This window comes from Manis javanica, chromosome 5 (assembly GCF_040802235.1).
Source record: "Manis javanica isolate MJ-LG chromosome 5, MJ_LKY, whole genome shotgun sequence".
NCBI lineage: Eukaryota > Metazoa > Chordata > Mammalia > Pholidota > Manidae > Manis > Manis javanica.
In genome coordinates, this window is record NC_133160.1 from 64,422,743 (window position 1) to 64,440,865 (window position 18,123).

The 18,123-nt window shown below is 35.3% G+C and overlaps 1 protein-coding gene and 1 pseudogene across 9 annotated transcripts in view; both read right to left on the minus strand.

Moving 5' to 3' along the window:
* Positions 1 to 3,907: 3,907 nt before the first annotated feature.
* LOC108398279 (DDB1- and CUL4-associated factor 13 pseudogene) lies at positions 3,908 to 7,165 on the minus strand (annotated as a pseudogene).
* Positions 7,166 to 7,308: 143 nt separating this feature from the next.
* The window catches only part of LARP1B (La ribonucleoprotein 1B), a 169,779-nt gene continuing 158,964 nt past the window's right edge, over positions 7,309 to 18,123 (minus strand). For 7 of the 9 annotated variants that reach the window (XM_036997885.2, XM_036997886.2, XM_036997882.2 and 4 more), the window contains one exon: positions 7,309 to 8,520. In XM_036997885.2, the coding sequence (XP_036853780.2) occupies positions 8,290 to 8,520 (231 nt within the window). In that variant the 3' untranslated portion in view covers positions 7,309 to 8,289. The other 2 variants (XM_073237050.1, XM_073237051.1) reach the window with 2 other exon arrangements.

An 18,123-nucleotide genomic window follows, 5' to 3' on the forward strand; every position in this document is an offset into this window, starting at 1 on the left:
TACAGGGACATAGGTTCCTCACACCTGGGGCTCTTCAGTCTTCAATGTGTGGCGTCCACAAAGCTGACAAAAGAAAGAAGCACGGAGACAGATTGTGGGCAGTTCTAGACATGGAGCTCATTACTCCTCTGTCATCTGACACCCAGAACCAGTTACACTGGCAAACATAAATCAACAGGAAGATGGGCGTGCAGCCTAGCAGTGTACACTAGGGACAGGAGAAATGGATTGGATAATGCCAGTCTACACTGCAAGTTTGATTGGTAATGCATGTCTTGAGAGGAATCAAGATCTAACTTCTTAAAGAAATGTAATGAAAAAGAACATTTTAGTCTGCTTAAAATAAACCTCTCTGGCAGCTATTTTTTAAATAATGTGTCTTGTAAATAAGAAGAAATTTTCAAACATTTTATCAAATGAAATAAGGTGAGGATTGATAGTCATATATATATTTTGTACCTGATTAAAAATATTCTCATTGAATAATACAAACAACACCAACCAAACACAAAGGCTAACCCTTAACAGAAATATTTATAAAGGAAAATTCAGCATGTCTTATGAGTTTATGAGTCATTAAAGCTTTCACTTTTGTGTGGCCCATAATGGCTTTCACATCTAGAGGGCTATTTGGAATGCGTAAGGGCAATGTCTTTTTTTTATAAAGTGGGGAAAAGATTGCTAGGAATTTGAGCATATTATCAGATAGATTTTAGGAAAGATGGAAGTTGAGAATCTGAAATTGATTCCTTTAACATAATCTATGCCTATGTATACTCCTCTGCAAGCATTCATGCACTCCTGGGCATGCCCCCAGTTTGAGGACTGCTGCATTATACCATATTGCCTTGACATCCAAAGGAGTTCTTAAAAGTCTTGAATTCTCTCACAGATTTAAAAGAATTATGAAAGAATTTGATGCTTCCATGACCTTATTAGGACTTTATGCTCAGGTTCATGCAAAAGGAAGTGAGTGGCAGTGGGGAGGTCACTGAGCCTTGGAGAAGCCATGCTCAAGGAAAGGCAGGTCCTCATATCCTGCTCAGGGACTGGATACTTACACATTGAGGCAAAAGTCATAGATTGTGGTGATACTGGGAAAACATACTGAGCAAATTTGTTAACTAAATAAATAGTGACTTCTCTGAGGAAAGAACTAAAAGTGACACATTATAATAGCTCAGATTCATGATCTGGTGACTGCTTCATGGAATTTATATCCTTGTCAGGGCTCTAGAGTCGGGAGGAATAGCAACATCTAAGCACCCTACTAATTTTCACAGAGTAAGTGAGCCACCACAGGGGCAGAAAGTGTTTGAAACTTTATTATCATAGGACTATGAAATAATTAAAAGGAATCTGACTTTTCTTTACTAATTAAAATGTTCTAAGTAGATTACTTTCACATGAAGATTTAAAATGATATTCATAGCCAAATGGAGAAAATACTTGAAGACAATCTATCCAGCACTTAAGTGTTCACTGAATGCTACTGCATGCCAGACATTGTCTTTAATGCTTTACATTTAGTCTTTATAACACTGTGAGGCAAGTGCAATTCTGTAGATGAACTATAACTTAGTGAGGGGAGCCAGGATTCAAATCAACAAATAACCTGTCTCTAGAGCAGTGGTTATTATATTTATTTAGGATCATATATCCTAGCAGGAATCTGATAAAAGCTATCACTGTATTATCTCCCCAAAAGAACCCATAAGTATATAAAATTCTACATACTAAGTCTTGGGGTCTCAAAGTCCTTCTATTGACTCATTATAAGTCAGTCCCATCTTAGATTATACTGGCTGACATTCAACTGGAAACCAGAGAATTTTAACATTAAACATTACAGTACTGTGTTATGTTTGTGTTGTAATGAAGGCCTAATGTATCTTAAAACACCCTGAGAAAGGTATTCAGTTCTGTTGACTTGGCATACTACCTGGAAAAAAACAAAAGTGAAAAACAAAGAGCACATTTTTTTAAATACTAAAGCAAATATGTATAATATATTGGTAGAAACCATTCTGTTAACCAAGTCATATGTTAGTTGGTCAAGTGAAAACAGACTCATTGTAAACAATTCAGAAAATTGGTAAAAAAAAGTATAAAGTTAAAGGTGCTTCCTGTTTATTAACTGTGTAGGCTATTTCCTTCAACTTTTCTAAGACTAGAATACCATTATTTATGAAAACTATAGTACCTTCAGTTGACAATACTAGCCCTAAAGTAATGCAAAATTTCAAAGTGTATTCTGAATTCAGTGTTTAACTTTTTCTCTACCTTACCAAATTCTGGGAAACCAAGTAAACACATGAATGATATTGTTCCTTAATTACTATTTTCTCCCCAAAGAGGAATTACCATAGAGCACTTAATGTATGTGTTTAAATATTCCACTAGACCATTCATTACTGCAGAGGATGCCCATGATCCAAAAACTTTATAGTCTGAACCAGAAGAATCTAATCTTGATTAATCATTGCAGTTGAATTTTAGAGTCATTGTTCATGTGTTCCAATATTTCAAGCTGTTAAAGTTAAGATGAAGAGCTTGGAGTCTGGAGCCAGACTACTTGAGTTCAAATCTTTGCTCTACCATTCAACTAGCTGTGTGATAGCAATTTGTCCTAGTCATAAGAGTAAGATGTAATTTTAAGTTTCTCATGTTTCAGGCAGGATCCATTCATTAACTTGCTCTGCGATTTAACTACACAGCTTAGGTTACCCAGACATTTAAGCAGATGTATCTTAGTCTTCTCGCCTAGTTTATACTTCGAGAGTTAATCACAAATAATGCTAATGAAGTACATCAAATTTTTAAGCAAAATGACCCAAAAAAGCAATAGTATTTTATCTTTAACCATACATAAATCTTAATGCTGTTACTGTATTTACTTACTAATAACTAAGTATAGTTTGAAATTGCCCTAACGAGGTAACCATGACTTGTTGAGTGAGACACATATGACTCTTAGGAGTGCAAGAGTAATTGATACAATTATATGTCACCACAAGATGGAGTGGGAATGCTCCAACAAAAACATATTCTGTCAAAAGACTACACATCTAACATTCCATTCTGCCATCTAGTGGTGATAAAATTAGGTGTTACTATATTAGATCTGTTTTCTATGCAAGAATAAAATAAGCAGTTTCATAAGAGCTAAGAAATTAGTTGGAGAACAAGATTAAGCACAACAAAGAAAGTGGTAATATCATTTAGTATAATGTTAAAGTGAAACATGAAAGAATGTCAGGATGGAGTCCCAAACTGGCAAAGTGAGTTTAAAAAATAACTGTTTTTAAACTAAAATACCTATTGTAAAACCTAACTTCCTTCCTTAACTTCTTTTAGTATAAATTTTAAACTAAAGTATCTATTTTAAAACCTAACTTCCTTAATTGCTTTCAGTCTAAAGAATTGCAAAGGTGGATTAGACTATTCCTTTAAAAGGGCAAGTAGTTTGGATTTAAACATTTTTAACATTGCCTTTTTTATTTATAAAATTGAAAACTGGAAAATCATAAGGAAGGAATTATTTAAGGTGTCCAGTAGACTTACCTAAATTATAGATAGGGCTATTTATATTTATAGTAAAAAATGTTTTTCTTTTCATTGAATAACAATGCTTTTATTTGCTTGAGGTTTACATTCGGAATTTAAGGGGTATAATTTTTTTAAATTGTACCAAAAAAATGTTCATACCCTGTAAAACATAAAGTTAGAAAGCAAAGGATTAATATTCTTGATAGGTAAAAAAACTATAAATTAATCAGAAAAAGATAGTCACTTCAAAAAGGAAACAAAGGATATGATCAAGCTATCTATAATATAATTAATAACAATATAAATTATTACTCATTAGTAACCTGATTAAAATTACTTCAATAATGACCATAAATTAGTATTTTTTTGCTTTTCAGTCTATCAGAGAAAGATTTATAATAACCAGTGTTAGTGTGGATGTAAGAATGCAGTTACTGGTGGTTGAAAGTATAAGGCATGCAACCATCTAGAATGTGTAAAATGGGACTAGATTTTTACTTAAAATCTCAATTTCTAGGAATTTATGCTAGTAGGCAACACACATTTCTCCCATTATCTGAAAGTAGATTTTTCCTATGACACCTTTTTTTTTATTGTTCCTTTGACACCTGTTTTATTATCTTGACTCAACCGTAAGTTATAATTTATACAAGTTATATAAATGAAGGCTGATCATCCTTAGTCTCAAAAAGCCAAACATAAAGCACAGAAAATAAATGCAATTTAAAAAAGTTCTGGCATAATTCTTCTATATGTCATCTGGAATCATGGGAAGAATCATTGCAATCATTACCCAAAGTAATATTAAAGGTAACAAAAGAGATGTTTGGTCTTAAATGTAAATTCAAATGTACAGGGCCTGTAACAATAGATGAGAACAAAAATATATCTGTGATTTCTAACAGCAAAAAATAAATTAGTTTGTTAATACGATATTCTTCAGTGAAATAAGAAAGCAGATCAAGGATAAAATGTTGAACAGTCATATCAACCAGGCCATCTTTAAGAGTAATTTTTCAGAGTAGCTAAAATGAGCAACAATAAAGTTTTACACACATAACTGAACTGTTTGTTATTAAACTACAGCCAGTACTTTTATTTGTGGAGTTTGCAAATCAAAATGTAATAAATAATTATACATCAGGACTGGCAGGAATACCAAATATTATTTAACAACTGCCACTGTGTGTTTCTTTCTCTCTGGCCCAATGGACACAGATCCAGGCTTGCTATGTTTGAGATGATGATTCACTTCCTTTTGTTGACTAGCTCCTTTCATGATGCTCTGCTCCTGAATCTGGCTGTAGACAGATTTTGGTAGATGTCGATGACGAGCAACACGTTTTATATGAGGATGATGTTGAGATTTCTCCTTTAACTTCTGGTTATAATCTTTGGCTGCTTTTTCTCATGATGTGAGCACACCCAATTTTTCAGAAGCATTAGCTTTGCAAAGACAAATGTTCATTTCATCAGATCCACACATAATGTACTTGTTGTCAGAAGTCCATTTTACACAGATAACATGTTGCATTCTCTTTGTGTGATAGACTTCCCTGCTTCTACTTTTGTCCACAGGAAATATTCGAATAGGTTTATTGAAACTGGCAGACACAAACCAGAGGGAGAATAATCCACATCAAGCACTGCAGAGACATGATCCATATGTACCATTACAGGAATGTCCAGGGCACACATATCAAAAGTATGTAAGTTGTAATCTTCATTTGCTGCAGTAAAAATGAAAGCTTCCATAGAGTTCCAACAAATAGTATTTGTTCTCATATCTAAAATGACCTTTTTCAGAGGAGTAGCTTGCCTTATATCATAGATTACTATAATCCTGTCAGAAGCACAACTTCCAAGAGAAATGTCTCAATTGGGTTAAATTTCACACTATTTTATCCTGTCAAATCCCCAGGTCACTGAACAGATAGGACTGGTTCTTTGTTTATCCCCAAATGTCTACTTGCTGTCCACATGTGACAAAAACAGCTTCTTTCCAGTGATGATCAATTCCTGTATATACTATCTTTCCTAATATTGTACGCAATGGTTCTTCCTCTTCTCCGTAGCCTGGTCCATCCATTTTCCATTGTTTCACAGTTTTGTCATCACCAACCGTAAAAATAGAAGTCCAACAAAAGCAAGTATATACGCCTCATACAAAACCTTCCATATGCTTGTATTGTACAGATACATTTTCGTTTAGTCAAGTTGCAAATTCCAAGCTCTCCATCACATGCCCCAGAGAAGACAGTAGCCAAGCTCTTTGGATGCTTTGCCAGGCAACTGACTCCAGCTTGGTGACCATCCAGGGAAGCAAGGGATGGTTTTGCAAATACCCGTTCTAGTTTGGTAGCATTTAAAGCTCTCATTTGTTCTCGTGGAACCTCAAAAGGATGTAAGGTCGGATCATAGTTTCTTGGAACTCTCTGTAAGTCCGTCTTGGTTTCGTGGACATAGTTGTCTGGGTTCTGGCTCAGCATCTTCACCTTCATGTTGCTAGTTATCCCTGACCTCCTGTGACACCTTTTATAAGCAGAATGGCATAAAGTAAGAGCATCTGCCATTTTCCTTAAATTTGCATTAAGCCAATTTGCTTTTACAAAAGACCTGCATTAGTACCCATTTACACTGAGAAATTAAATTCTAAGAGGATTTTTGCTTTTATGAAAAAGCCATTACCATAGATAATTCCAAGTTTATAGAGAAAGATTTCCCGGTAAGGATATTATTAATTAAATCATTTATAACAACCCAAATCTGGTCACATACTAATATTCAACAATAGGCAATCAGTTAAATAAATTATGGTGCATCCATATGCTGGAATACTATGTAATTTGTAAATGTCATGGTGTTGAGATATTAGTAACATCAGAAAATGCTCATCTGTATTATGTGACAATTATAATGCCATATGTATAGCATGATTCCAATTTTCCTTTCTTCTTTTTTATAAAGGTACTTTATTTTCTTCTTTGTGCTTTTCTATATTTCCCAATGTACACGTATTACTTTAATAATCAAGTGATATAAAATTACTAATTTGTTACATATTACAATACTCTCAATTACTTATTTTCATATAAAATATACAATTTTCCAATCAAATTTATACTTGCATACTTAAGTGAATAGAAATAACCTTTTGCTAGATACAAGTTTCTGATGTATGCGTTTGACACAAAAAGGATACTGAGAAAAATTCAGATCATTTCAAGAGACCACTTAGTGAATTCACACGGTTTGGAAATTTCTCACTAAAAAGCCAGAACATATCTAGTTAAGGAAACATAGAAGAGTTTATTATTTTTATCTATTAGTTGTTTTACATTCTCTTTCCAACATCTCTGAGTAAAGTTAATTTTCTGAGTATTCAAATCTATTTTTTAAAATTGAAACATCAAAATGACCAAGTATTAAATACTATAAAACTGCAAATTAATCATCAATGCATGGGAAATAACCTAATGCAATCTGTTTTTACTGATGAATAGTCCATTTATCCAAAGAAGATTATACATATTTCAATGTTGTCATGCTGTAAGAACAAGCCATCAAAAGGAAAATAATTAGTGTATTAATGTAGCTGCTTCTGTCATACCAGAAAGTGTATGCACTAAAAGAATAGATAAGAGTTTATAACTGTTACTTCATTCACAAAATATAATGAATGGTCTTCTACTAGAAGAATTTGAACATTACAGCTTTTCAACTATAGTATAAACAAAAATAATTAAAAATCAATTCAAGTAATTTAAATAAGTGCTTTATTTTTTAATTCCCACCAAAACTTAAACTATCACATCAATTACAATAGCAATAAAAATTTGAAATCAATTTGCTCTAACTTTTGAAAACACAAGCATAAAACCAAACTGAAAGAAACAAAGAGAAGAAACTAAGGGCTCTTCAAAGATAATATGACTGCTTGTGACCTACCCACCTGCAGATGTACAAACAGCAGATGCATTCAAAACAGTGCAAGATTTAACTAATTTAGGAGAGTATTCCAACCAATCCCAACCTAGTTTCCGATTACTTGTGCAACTTTACATAAAATCAGAAGAGAAGTAAATCTTTCTAATATGGAACCAGCTGATGTCAATTCAGAACAGGTCATGCCAAAACAACAATATGGAGATCAAGGGGTATGACCAAGAGTGGGGGGGAAATAGCATCCAAAGTAAATATACTTCAATATAACTACAATGTATTTCTATTTTGTTTAAAAAAAATTTCCATTAAACTATATATCTAAAAGAAAAGCAAATGTATCACTTCATATTCTTTTTCTGAACTTAAAAAACACATACATATTATTCCTTTGCTTTTGATAATTTCAAATATGAATTGACATGGGGTAATTGGATTCTTGAAGAAAGCTCTATAGAAGAGATGAATACAACATACTGTATCTTCTTTAAGAAGTATGAGCTGAAATGTTAAAGCATTCCATGTGTTGTTTTTGTATATATTTAAGGAATGCCGTTCTTGTAAACACTGGCTTTGAAAAAGAAATACTGAGACCAAAACACATTCTAGAGGATCTCTATAAAGGTCAACAGATCTATTTTTCCTCATGAAATCAGGGATAATGTTCTTAGGATTTATCTTGCTGGAAAAAAATGCTACCACTTTTTTTTGATTATCACAATTAAACATCAGAAGATTTTTCCCAAATAAATACTGATGTAAATGTTGATTTCAAATGCAAACAACTTTCATAAGAGTCTATTTCTCAGGCATTTCACCATTTGTTGAGACAGAGGCAGCAATGTTCTGGTGTGCATTTTCACTGGACTCCTGTGAAGTATTCATTCTGGGAGAGTTTACTGGGACCTGAAGCTGATTGGCAGATGTAGGCTTAGCAGCATTTGATGACTTTGTAGAGGAATTAGATGGAAATTCCTCACCAGAAGTAGATGAATGTCTTTTTCTTCCCAATTCCTCACCAATAGGGGACTGCAAATTATGAAATACAACATAGTGATGATTTTACTATTTTTCCTCCCTTCAAAATCTAAGGCCAGACCTTTCCAACAAAACATTAATTATATTGGCACTTCAGTAGATTTTATTAGTACAGCAGAAACGTAATAGCAATTTAAGGCAGTAAACTTAAATGTTTAACTTGAACTAAATCAGCCTACTAGTATTCATTCTTTCACTCAACACATATTTATTAAGCTTCTCATATTAACAGAGTTTGAACTACATAGTAGGGCATGAGCATAAGGCTGCATTCTTTGTCTCCAAGAAAATTTTTCATAGAAGCTGAATTCTTTTTTATTCAACTTTTGCCAACTTTAAAGCATTTATAACTCCAGTCCTTTTCTCAGCCCTAAACTTCTATCCTAGGCTTGTTTGAATGGTAATGTTTAATTAACAGATAAATGAAAGCAGAGTGGGGGACAAAGAGATAACAAGACAAATAACCTTTAGCAAGTATAAAGGTTTCCCAGGGATTACTAAAACAAGGAAATTGGAGAACATTATTGATGGTACTAAATTTAAACATTTTCAAAGATAAATAATCCATAAAGCTCCTAAATCCCTTTAGACTGCAAACAAAGAGGAGACAGTGAAAAAGGTGTCTTGCATTTTTAAAAAGTCAGCTTTTTTGAGCCTTTGCAGTTACAGAGATTTGGGGACCCAGAATTTTTACCTCCAGAGCAATATTTTTATTTGGAGACAAGTTCAGACTATAACTTCTTCTCCAATCTTCCACTTTATTTAAAAACAGAGGTCTGAATTCTTAGCTTCCTTTCAGATAGAGCAAAAGTCACTGTTACGGAAGAGGGATATCTTTGTGAAAGAACTGGCTAAGCCATTCTAGACACAGAGCTTTTAATTCCAGAGACACTGGTATGTCTATTAACTCCATTCCTGTGCCACCAAATCTATTTACACAAAGTGCAAGATAAACACATCACAGTACTAAGCAGAGATGGGCCTAGCCTTCCTTTCAGCTCTCTCTTCTTTGTATGCTTCTTCTTTCCTCATTCCTTTTATCTCTTCTTCTTCCTCTTTATGTTCTTCTCATTTTTTTTTTGATACTTTCCTTTACCTGTTGGAATCCAATTGTTTAAAGCATACTCTCAGAGCCTGGGGGAAAAGGATGGGGAAGTAGGAAGGCAAGGCAGAAACCTCCTCCCACACACCCACCAAAGAAGCAACTACAGCAAATACAACTGACCCTGAGAATGATCTGAAGACTGCAGAACAGAACACCTGCACCTGGGGAAGAAGAGAAGACCACACAGAGAAGGGTAAAGTGGCAGAGATCAGAGAGCGGAACCCAAGCCCTTCCCCCATCCCAGCCCACAGGAGGGAGGAAGAGGAATGGACCTGGTAGGGGAAAGGCGCTCAGGAACTCTGCACAACAGGTCTTGCAGATCTGCTCTGGGAACACAAGTCCACACTGCCTTGGGTTCTGGTGATTAGCAGGGCTAGACACCAGGGAGGAGTTGGAGCACTCTGGGATGCTGAGACTCCAGCTGCTTGTGGAGGACAGGCATGCTCCTGCCAGTCTGGCTGACATCCAAATCAGAGATGGCTGTTTGAAATGGCCAGCAGCAGGAGGGGTGCCAGAGGGGCAAGGGTTGGACAGATCTCTCTCTGCAGGAAAAAGGGCAGGTGCACGATCCCTCCCTATCCCTCCCTTGGCCCGACAGTTCAGGCACTCTCAGGAGCCCCAGACACTCCATTCCCCTCGCTGTGGCTCAGCCGTCACATGTTTCCCTGCCTACTGCCAGCACATCAGCCCACTTGGTCAGGCAGTGTCAGACTTTGTTTCCTGGCAGGCAGAAGGAGGCTTTCCTAACTTTCTTGGCCCTCTCTCAGCCCAAGAGAGGAGGCCTGCAGGAGCCAGCTCCGAGCACTCCTTCCTCTCCAAGTGACCAAACCTGGTGCTGTGTGCCCTCCTGCTTCCAGGGGACACCAACATGACTCACTGCTGTGCACCACAGCACTCTGCTGCCATGCAACCTGCATTACAACTGTCCTACCCACCCTGTTAACCCAGCAGCGTCCCCATCACAGCAGAGCAGGCAGAGGGCAGTCACATCCACAAAGATCCCAGAAGCACGACTGCTTGGCTCACATAGGGCTGGCTGAATAAACTGCTATCTACTGATATTGACCACTGCCCGCTGGAGAGAAAGAAAGGTGGCCCCACCCATTGCCCACTAATAGCAACAGGGGCTCCACTGCAAAGGAAAACCAGGCACTGGAGAGGAAAAAGTATTGAGCTTCTGGGCATGACAGGATGCCTTCTTCTTAAAGCCATTACTCTCTAGACCAGGAAGCATATCAGATCCATTTAATACAAAGGAAGAAACACAGAAACCTTGACAAAATGAGGAGGCAGAGGAATATGTTCCAAACAGAACCACAGGACAGGTCAACAGACAGAGGGCTAAATGAAATGGAGACCACCAATTTTCTTAAAGCAGATTTCAAAGTACAAGTCATTCATATGCTCACTGATCTGCAGAAATGTATCAATGATCTCAGAGAAGACTTCAACAGAGGTACAAGAGCTGAAGATTACAGTAACTGAAATGAAACATACAATAGAGGAAATGAATAATACATTGCTGCAAGTAGAGGAAATAATGAGATGGAAATTAGAGAACAGGAGCACAATGAAGCTGAAGAACAGAGAGAAAAAAGGATCTTTAAGAATGAAAGAATGAGAGCTATGTGACCAATCCAAATGAAACAATATTTTCATAACAGGGGTAGCCAGAAAGAGTACAGGGAGACAAAGGGATAGAAAGTCTCCTTGAGGAAATAATTGTTGAAAACTTCTCCAATCTGGGGAAGGAAACAGATACTCAGGTCATGGAAGTGCAGAGTCCCTAACAAAAGGAACCCCAAGAAGACAACACCAAGACAAATAATAATTAAAATGGCAAAGATTAGGAAAAGGAGAGAGTATTGAAAGCAGCCTGAGAGAGAAAAAATATTACTTATAAGGGAAACCCCATCAGGCTATCAGCAGACTTTTGAACAAAAACTTTACAGTCCACAACTGATTTAATGGCATGAAATATTTAATGGACTGAAAGGGAAGGATCATCAACCAAGGCCCCTCTACCCAGCAAGATTATCATTCAAATTTGAAGGAGAGATTAAACATTTTCCAGATAAAGTCTCAAGAAATTTATAACCACTAAACCAGGATTATAGGATATGTTAAAGGGACTGCTGTAGGTGGAAATAGCTAAATACCCTTTCCTAAGGCTAAATAATTTTCAGCAGTGAAAAACTCACAGTAAAGGTGGTAGACCAATTACTTACCAAGCAAGCACAAAATTAAAACAAAAGTTGTAAAACCAACTATACACAGAATCAGTTAAGGGATACATAAAAAGTGCAGAATATGACATCCAATTAAATTAAGTGTGGAAGAGGAAGAGGAAAAAGGTACTTTTAGATTGCGTATGAAATAGTGCAATCATCAGCTTAATATAGATTGTTATATAGCCAGGAGCTACCCTTGAACATTATGGTAACCACAAAACTAAAGCCTATATAATAGATAAAAATTTTAAAAAGAGAATTCCAATCACAATACTAAAGAAAACCATCATATACAAGAGAAGAGTATATAAGAGAGAAAGAAAGGAACAGAGAGGAGCTATAAAAACAACCAGAAAACAACTTAAAAATGGCAATAAGTACAAACCTATCAGTAATTGTCTTAAATGTAAATGGACTGAATGCACCAATCAAAAGACATACAGTGGCAGAATGGATAAAGAAACAACTATATGCTGCTTACAAAAGACTCATTTCAGACCCAAACACATACACAGATTAAAGAGAAAGGATGAAAAAAGATATTACATGCAAATAATAGGGGTAAAAAAGCAGGATAGCAGTACCTGTATTACAAAATAGACTTCAAAACAAAGAAAGTAATGAGACAAAGAAAGATATTACATGATGATAAAGGGATATATAGCCATTAAAAATATGTATGAACCCAACATAGGAGCACCTAAATATGTAAAGTAAATACTAACAGAATTAAAGGGGGAAATAGATTGCAACACATTCATTTTAGAAGACTTTAACATACCATTCACATCAATAGACAAATCAACAAGATAGAAAATAAAAAAGGCAACAGAGGCACTGAACAAAACATTAGATCAGATGGACTTAACAGATATCTGCAGAACATTCCAACCAAAAGCAGAAGGATACACATTCTTTTGAAGTGAATATGGAACATTCTCTAGAATAGATCATATTCTCGGCCACAAAAAGAGCCTCAATATATTAAAGAAAAGGATTGAAATTGTATCAAGCATCTTCTTAGACCACAGTGGTATAAAACTAGAAATGAATTACACAAAGAAAACAAAAAAGCCTACAGATACATGGAGACTAAACAACATGATTCTAAATTATCAATAGATCAATGAACAAATTAAAATGAAATCAAGCTGTACATAGAGACATGGAAAAACAAAAATTAAACAGTCTAAAATTTGTGAGATGCCACAGAAGCAAAAGTACATAGCAATACAGGCCTACCTCAAGAAACAAAAACAATTTCAAATAAACAGTCTAAAATTCATATTTAAAGAAACTAGAAAAAGAAAAAATGAAACCGAAAGTTAGAAGATGAGACATAATAAAGACCAGAGCAAAAATAAATAAAAGAGAGAATAATAAAATAATAGAAAAAAATCAATGAAACCAAGAGCTAGTTCTTTGAGAAGACAAACAAAATACATAAAACACAAACCCAGACTTATCAAGAAAAAAAGAAAGAGGACACAAATAAACAAAATCAGAAACAAAAAAAGGAATGGTCACAAATGACACCATAGAAATCCAAAAAATTATTAGAGAATTCAATGAAAAATTATATGCCATATTTCCTGAAGGCATCTCCTTGGGCAAGGGAAACAAAATAAAAAATGAACAAATGGGACTACATCATGCTAAAAAGCTTCTGTACCGCAAAGGACACCATCAGCAGAACAAAACCGCATCCTACAGTATGGGAGAATATATTTGTAAATGACATATCTGACAAGGCATTAACATCCAAAATATATAAGTAACTCACATACCTCAACACCCAAAAAGTAAATAACCCGTTTAAAAAATGGGCAGAGGATATGAAGACACACTTCTCCAAAGAAGAAATTCAGATGGCCAACAGGCACATGAAAAGATGCTCCACATAGCTAATTATCAGGGAAATGCAAATTAAAACTATAATGACATATCAACTCACATCAGTTAGGATGGCCAACATAGAAAAGACTAGGAACAATAAATATTGGCGAGGATGTGGAGAAAGGGGAACCCTTCTACACTGCTGGTGGCAATGTAAATCAGTTCAACTGTTGTAGAAAGCAGTATGGAGGTTCCTCAGAAAACTAACAATAGAAATAACATTTGACCCAGGAATTCCACTCCTAGGAATTTACCTTATGAATGCAGGAGCCCAGTTTGAAAAAGACATGAGCACCCCTATGTTTATTGCAGCACTATTTACAATAGCCAAGAATTGGAAGCAACCTACATGTCCATCAGTAGATGAATGGATAAAGAAGGTGTGGTACATATACACAATGGAATATTATTTAGCCACAAAAAGAAAACAAATCCTACCATTTGCAACAACATGGATGGAGCTAGAGGGTATTATGCTCAGTGAAATAAGCCAGGCAGAGAAAGACAAGTACCAAATGATTTCACTCATCTGTGGAGCATAAGAACAAAGCAAAAACTGAAGGAACAAAACAGTAGCAGGCTCACAGAAACCAAGAATGGACTAACAGTTACCAAAGGGAAAGGGACTGGGGAGGGTGAGTGGGAAGGGAGGGAGAAGGGGAATAAGGGGCATCAAACGTGGGTGGGGGGCATGGGGAAAGCAGTATAGCACAGAGAATACAACTAGTGACTCTATAGCATCTTACTATGCTGATGGACAGTGAGTGTAATGGGGTATGTGGTGGGGACTTGATAATGGGAGGAATCTAATAACCACAAAGTTGCTCATGTGATTGTATATTAATGATACCAAAAAAAAAGAAAGAAAAATTATATGCCAATAAATTGGACAACTTAGGGGAAACTGATAAATTCATAGGAAAGTATAACTTTGCAAGACTGACCCAGGAAAAACAGAAAATCTGACAAAACCAAATTGCTAGTAATGAAATTGAATTGAACTGAGTATCAAAAAACTCTCATCAAAAGTTCAGGCAGGATCACATGGCTCCACAGCTGAATTCTACCAAATATTTAAAGAAGAGCTATTACTCATCCTCCTTAAAGTATTCCAAAAAGTAGAAGAGGAAGGAATAATTTCAAACTCATTCTATGAGGCCAGCATCACTCTAATACCAAAGCCAGAAAAAGACAATAAAAAAGAGAAAATTATAGACCAATATCCCTGATGAACATAGCTCCAAAAATCCTCAACAAAATATTAGTAAACCAAACATAAAAATGCATCAAAGAATCATCCATCATAACCAAGTGGGATTTATTCCAGGGATGCAAGGATGGTATAATATTCACAAATCAATCAAAACCATATACCACATTAACCAGAAGGATGAATACATGATCATCTCAACAATGCTGAGAAATCATTTGACAAAATTCAACAACTGTTCATGATAAAACTCTCAACAAAATGGGTATAGAGGATACATACCTTAACATAATAAAGGCCATATATGACAAACCCACAGCTAACATTATACTCAATGGTGAAAAGCTAAAAGCTTTTCCTCTAACATCAGGAACAACACAAGGAAGTCCACTCTCACCAATTTTATTAAACCTTAGCCATGGCAATCAGACAACACAAAGAGATGAAAGGCATCCATATTGGTAAGGAAGAAGTTACACTGCCACTGTTTGCAGATGACATGATATTATACATAGAAAACCCTAAAGACTCCACCTAAAAACTATTAGAATGAATAACTGGATTCAGCAAAGTTGCAAGATATAATACACAGGAATCTGTTGCATTACTATATACTCACACAAACTAACAGAAAGAGAAACCAGGAAAACAATTGCATTTATAATTGCATCAAAAAAAAAATACCTATGAACAAAACTAACCAAGGAGCTGAAGGACCTGTACTCTGAAAACTGTAAAATACACAAGACAGAAATTAAAGAAGACACCAATAAATGGAAATCTATCTCATGCTTATGGAGGAAGAATTAATATTGTAAAAATTGCCATCCTACCCACAGCAATTTACAGATTCAATGCAATCCCTATCAAAATAGCAACAGAAGTTTCCAATGAACTAGAGCAAATAAACCTAAAATTTATACAGAACCACAAAAGACACCAAATAGCCAAAGCCATCTTGAAAAAGAACAAAGCTGGGGGTATTACACTCCCTGACTTTATGCCATACTAAAAAGCTACATTAATCAAAACAGTTTGGTACTGGCACAAGGATAGAATCACAGATCAATGGAACAGAATAGAGTCCAGATATAAACCCAAAAATATTCAGTCAATTAATATATGATAAACAATCCATAAAGTACAATGGTCAAAAAGTCTCTTCAATAACTGGTGTTGGGAAAACTGGACAGCTACATGCAAGAGAATGAAACTGGATTACTGTCTAACTACAAACACAAAAGTAAACTCAATAGATCAAAGACCTAAATGTAAGACTTGAAACCATAATACTCTTAAAAAAATAGGCAAAATCTTTATTATGTTTTTATTAAGGTATCATTGATATACAACTTTACAAAGGTTTCACATGAGCAACATTGTGGTTACTACATTCACTCATATTATCAAGTACACTGCTACATCCCATTGCAGTTACTGTGCATCAGCATAGTAAGATGCTATAGAGTCACTACTTGTCTTCTCTGTGCTATACTGCCTTCTCCATGGCCCCCCTACATTATGGTGTTAATCATAACACCCTTTAATCCCCTTCTCCCTCCTAGCTCCTTCTCTTTGGTAACTGCTAGTCTCTTCTTGGAGTTTGCGAGTCTGCTGTTGTGCAAAAAACTTTTGAACATAAGCATGGGAAATTTTTTCCTGGATACATTTCCGTGGACAAGGGAAACAAAATAAAAAATGAACAAGTGACACTATATCAAACTAAAATGCTTCTGTACAGCAAAGGACACCATCAGCAGAATAGAAAGGCAACCTACAATATGGGAGACTATATTCATAAATGATTTATCTGATAAAGAGTAACATCCAAAATATATAAAGTACTCATATGCCTCAATACCAAAAAACCCACAAATAATCCAATTAAAAAATGGGTGGAAGACCTGAACAGAACTTCTTTAAAGAAATAACAATGGCCAGAAGGCACATAAAAAGATGCTCCACATTACAAATCATCAGGGAAATGTATATCAAAACCACAATGAGATATCACCTCATACCAGTTAGAATGGCCACTATCTAAAAGACAAGAAATAACAGGTGTTGTCAAGGATGTGGAGAAATGGGAACCCTCCTACATTGTTGGTGGGAATGTAATTGGTACAATCACTATGGAAAGCAATATGGAATTTCCTCTAAAAAAAACTAAAAATGGAAATACCATTCGACACAGTAATTCCACTTCTAGGAATTTACCATAAGAAAACAAAATCCCCAATTTGAAAAGACATATGCAGTCCTATGTTTATTGCCACATTATTTACAGTAGCCAAGATATGGAAACAACCTAAGTGTCCATCAGCAGATGACTGGGTAAAGAAAAACTGGTACATATATGCAATGGAATATTATTCAGCCATAAAAAAAGAAATCCTGCCATTTGCAAGAACATGGATGGAGCTACAGGGCATTATGCTCAGTGAAATAAGCCAGATAAAGACAAATTCCATATGATTTCACTTATTTGTGGAATATAAAAACAAAGTAAAACACAATGAGCAAAACAGCAGTAGACTAAAAGACACTAAAAAGTAACTAGTGATTACCATGGGATAGTAGTTGGCGTGGGTCAATAGGGATGGTGAGGGAGTTAAAGGGGCACAAAAATTCTCAATCATAATATAAGTTGGCCATGGGGATAGTAGTAGTACAGCATGGAGAATATAGTCAATGATTCTGTAACATCTTTCTATGTTAAGGGTAGTAACCACATTAGTGGGGATGAGGATTTAATACTATGACTAACTGTTGAACCACTGTGTTGTATATTTGAAACCAATATAAGATTGTATATCAACAATACTTCAATTAAAAAGTTGTTGAAAAAAGAATAGCATACTCTCCTGTCTCTACATATGCACAGAACAACAGAACATTCTATCCCTCATTTTATTATGTGGGAACCCAAATCCATGTTACATCAGCATGTTATGAAAACTATAGGATAAAAGTACATGAAAGGTGAAAATTTTTCAAAATGCTAGTAATTAGTAACCTACCCACATAAAAGATACTAAATCTATAAAATATTTAATTATAGGGTCATATAAAAATTAAAGTGAACTGGCAGTTGCACTATGGTTAGGATGTTAACATTTGGGAATCTGGGTAACCAGTATATGGGTATTCTC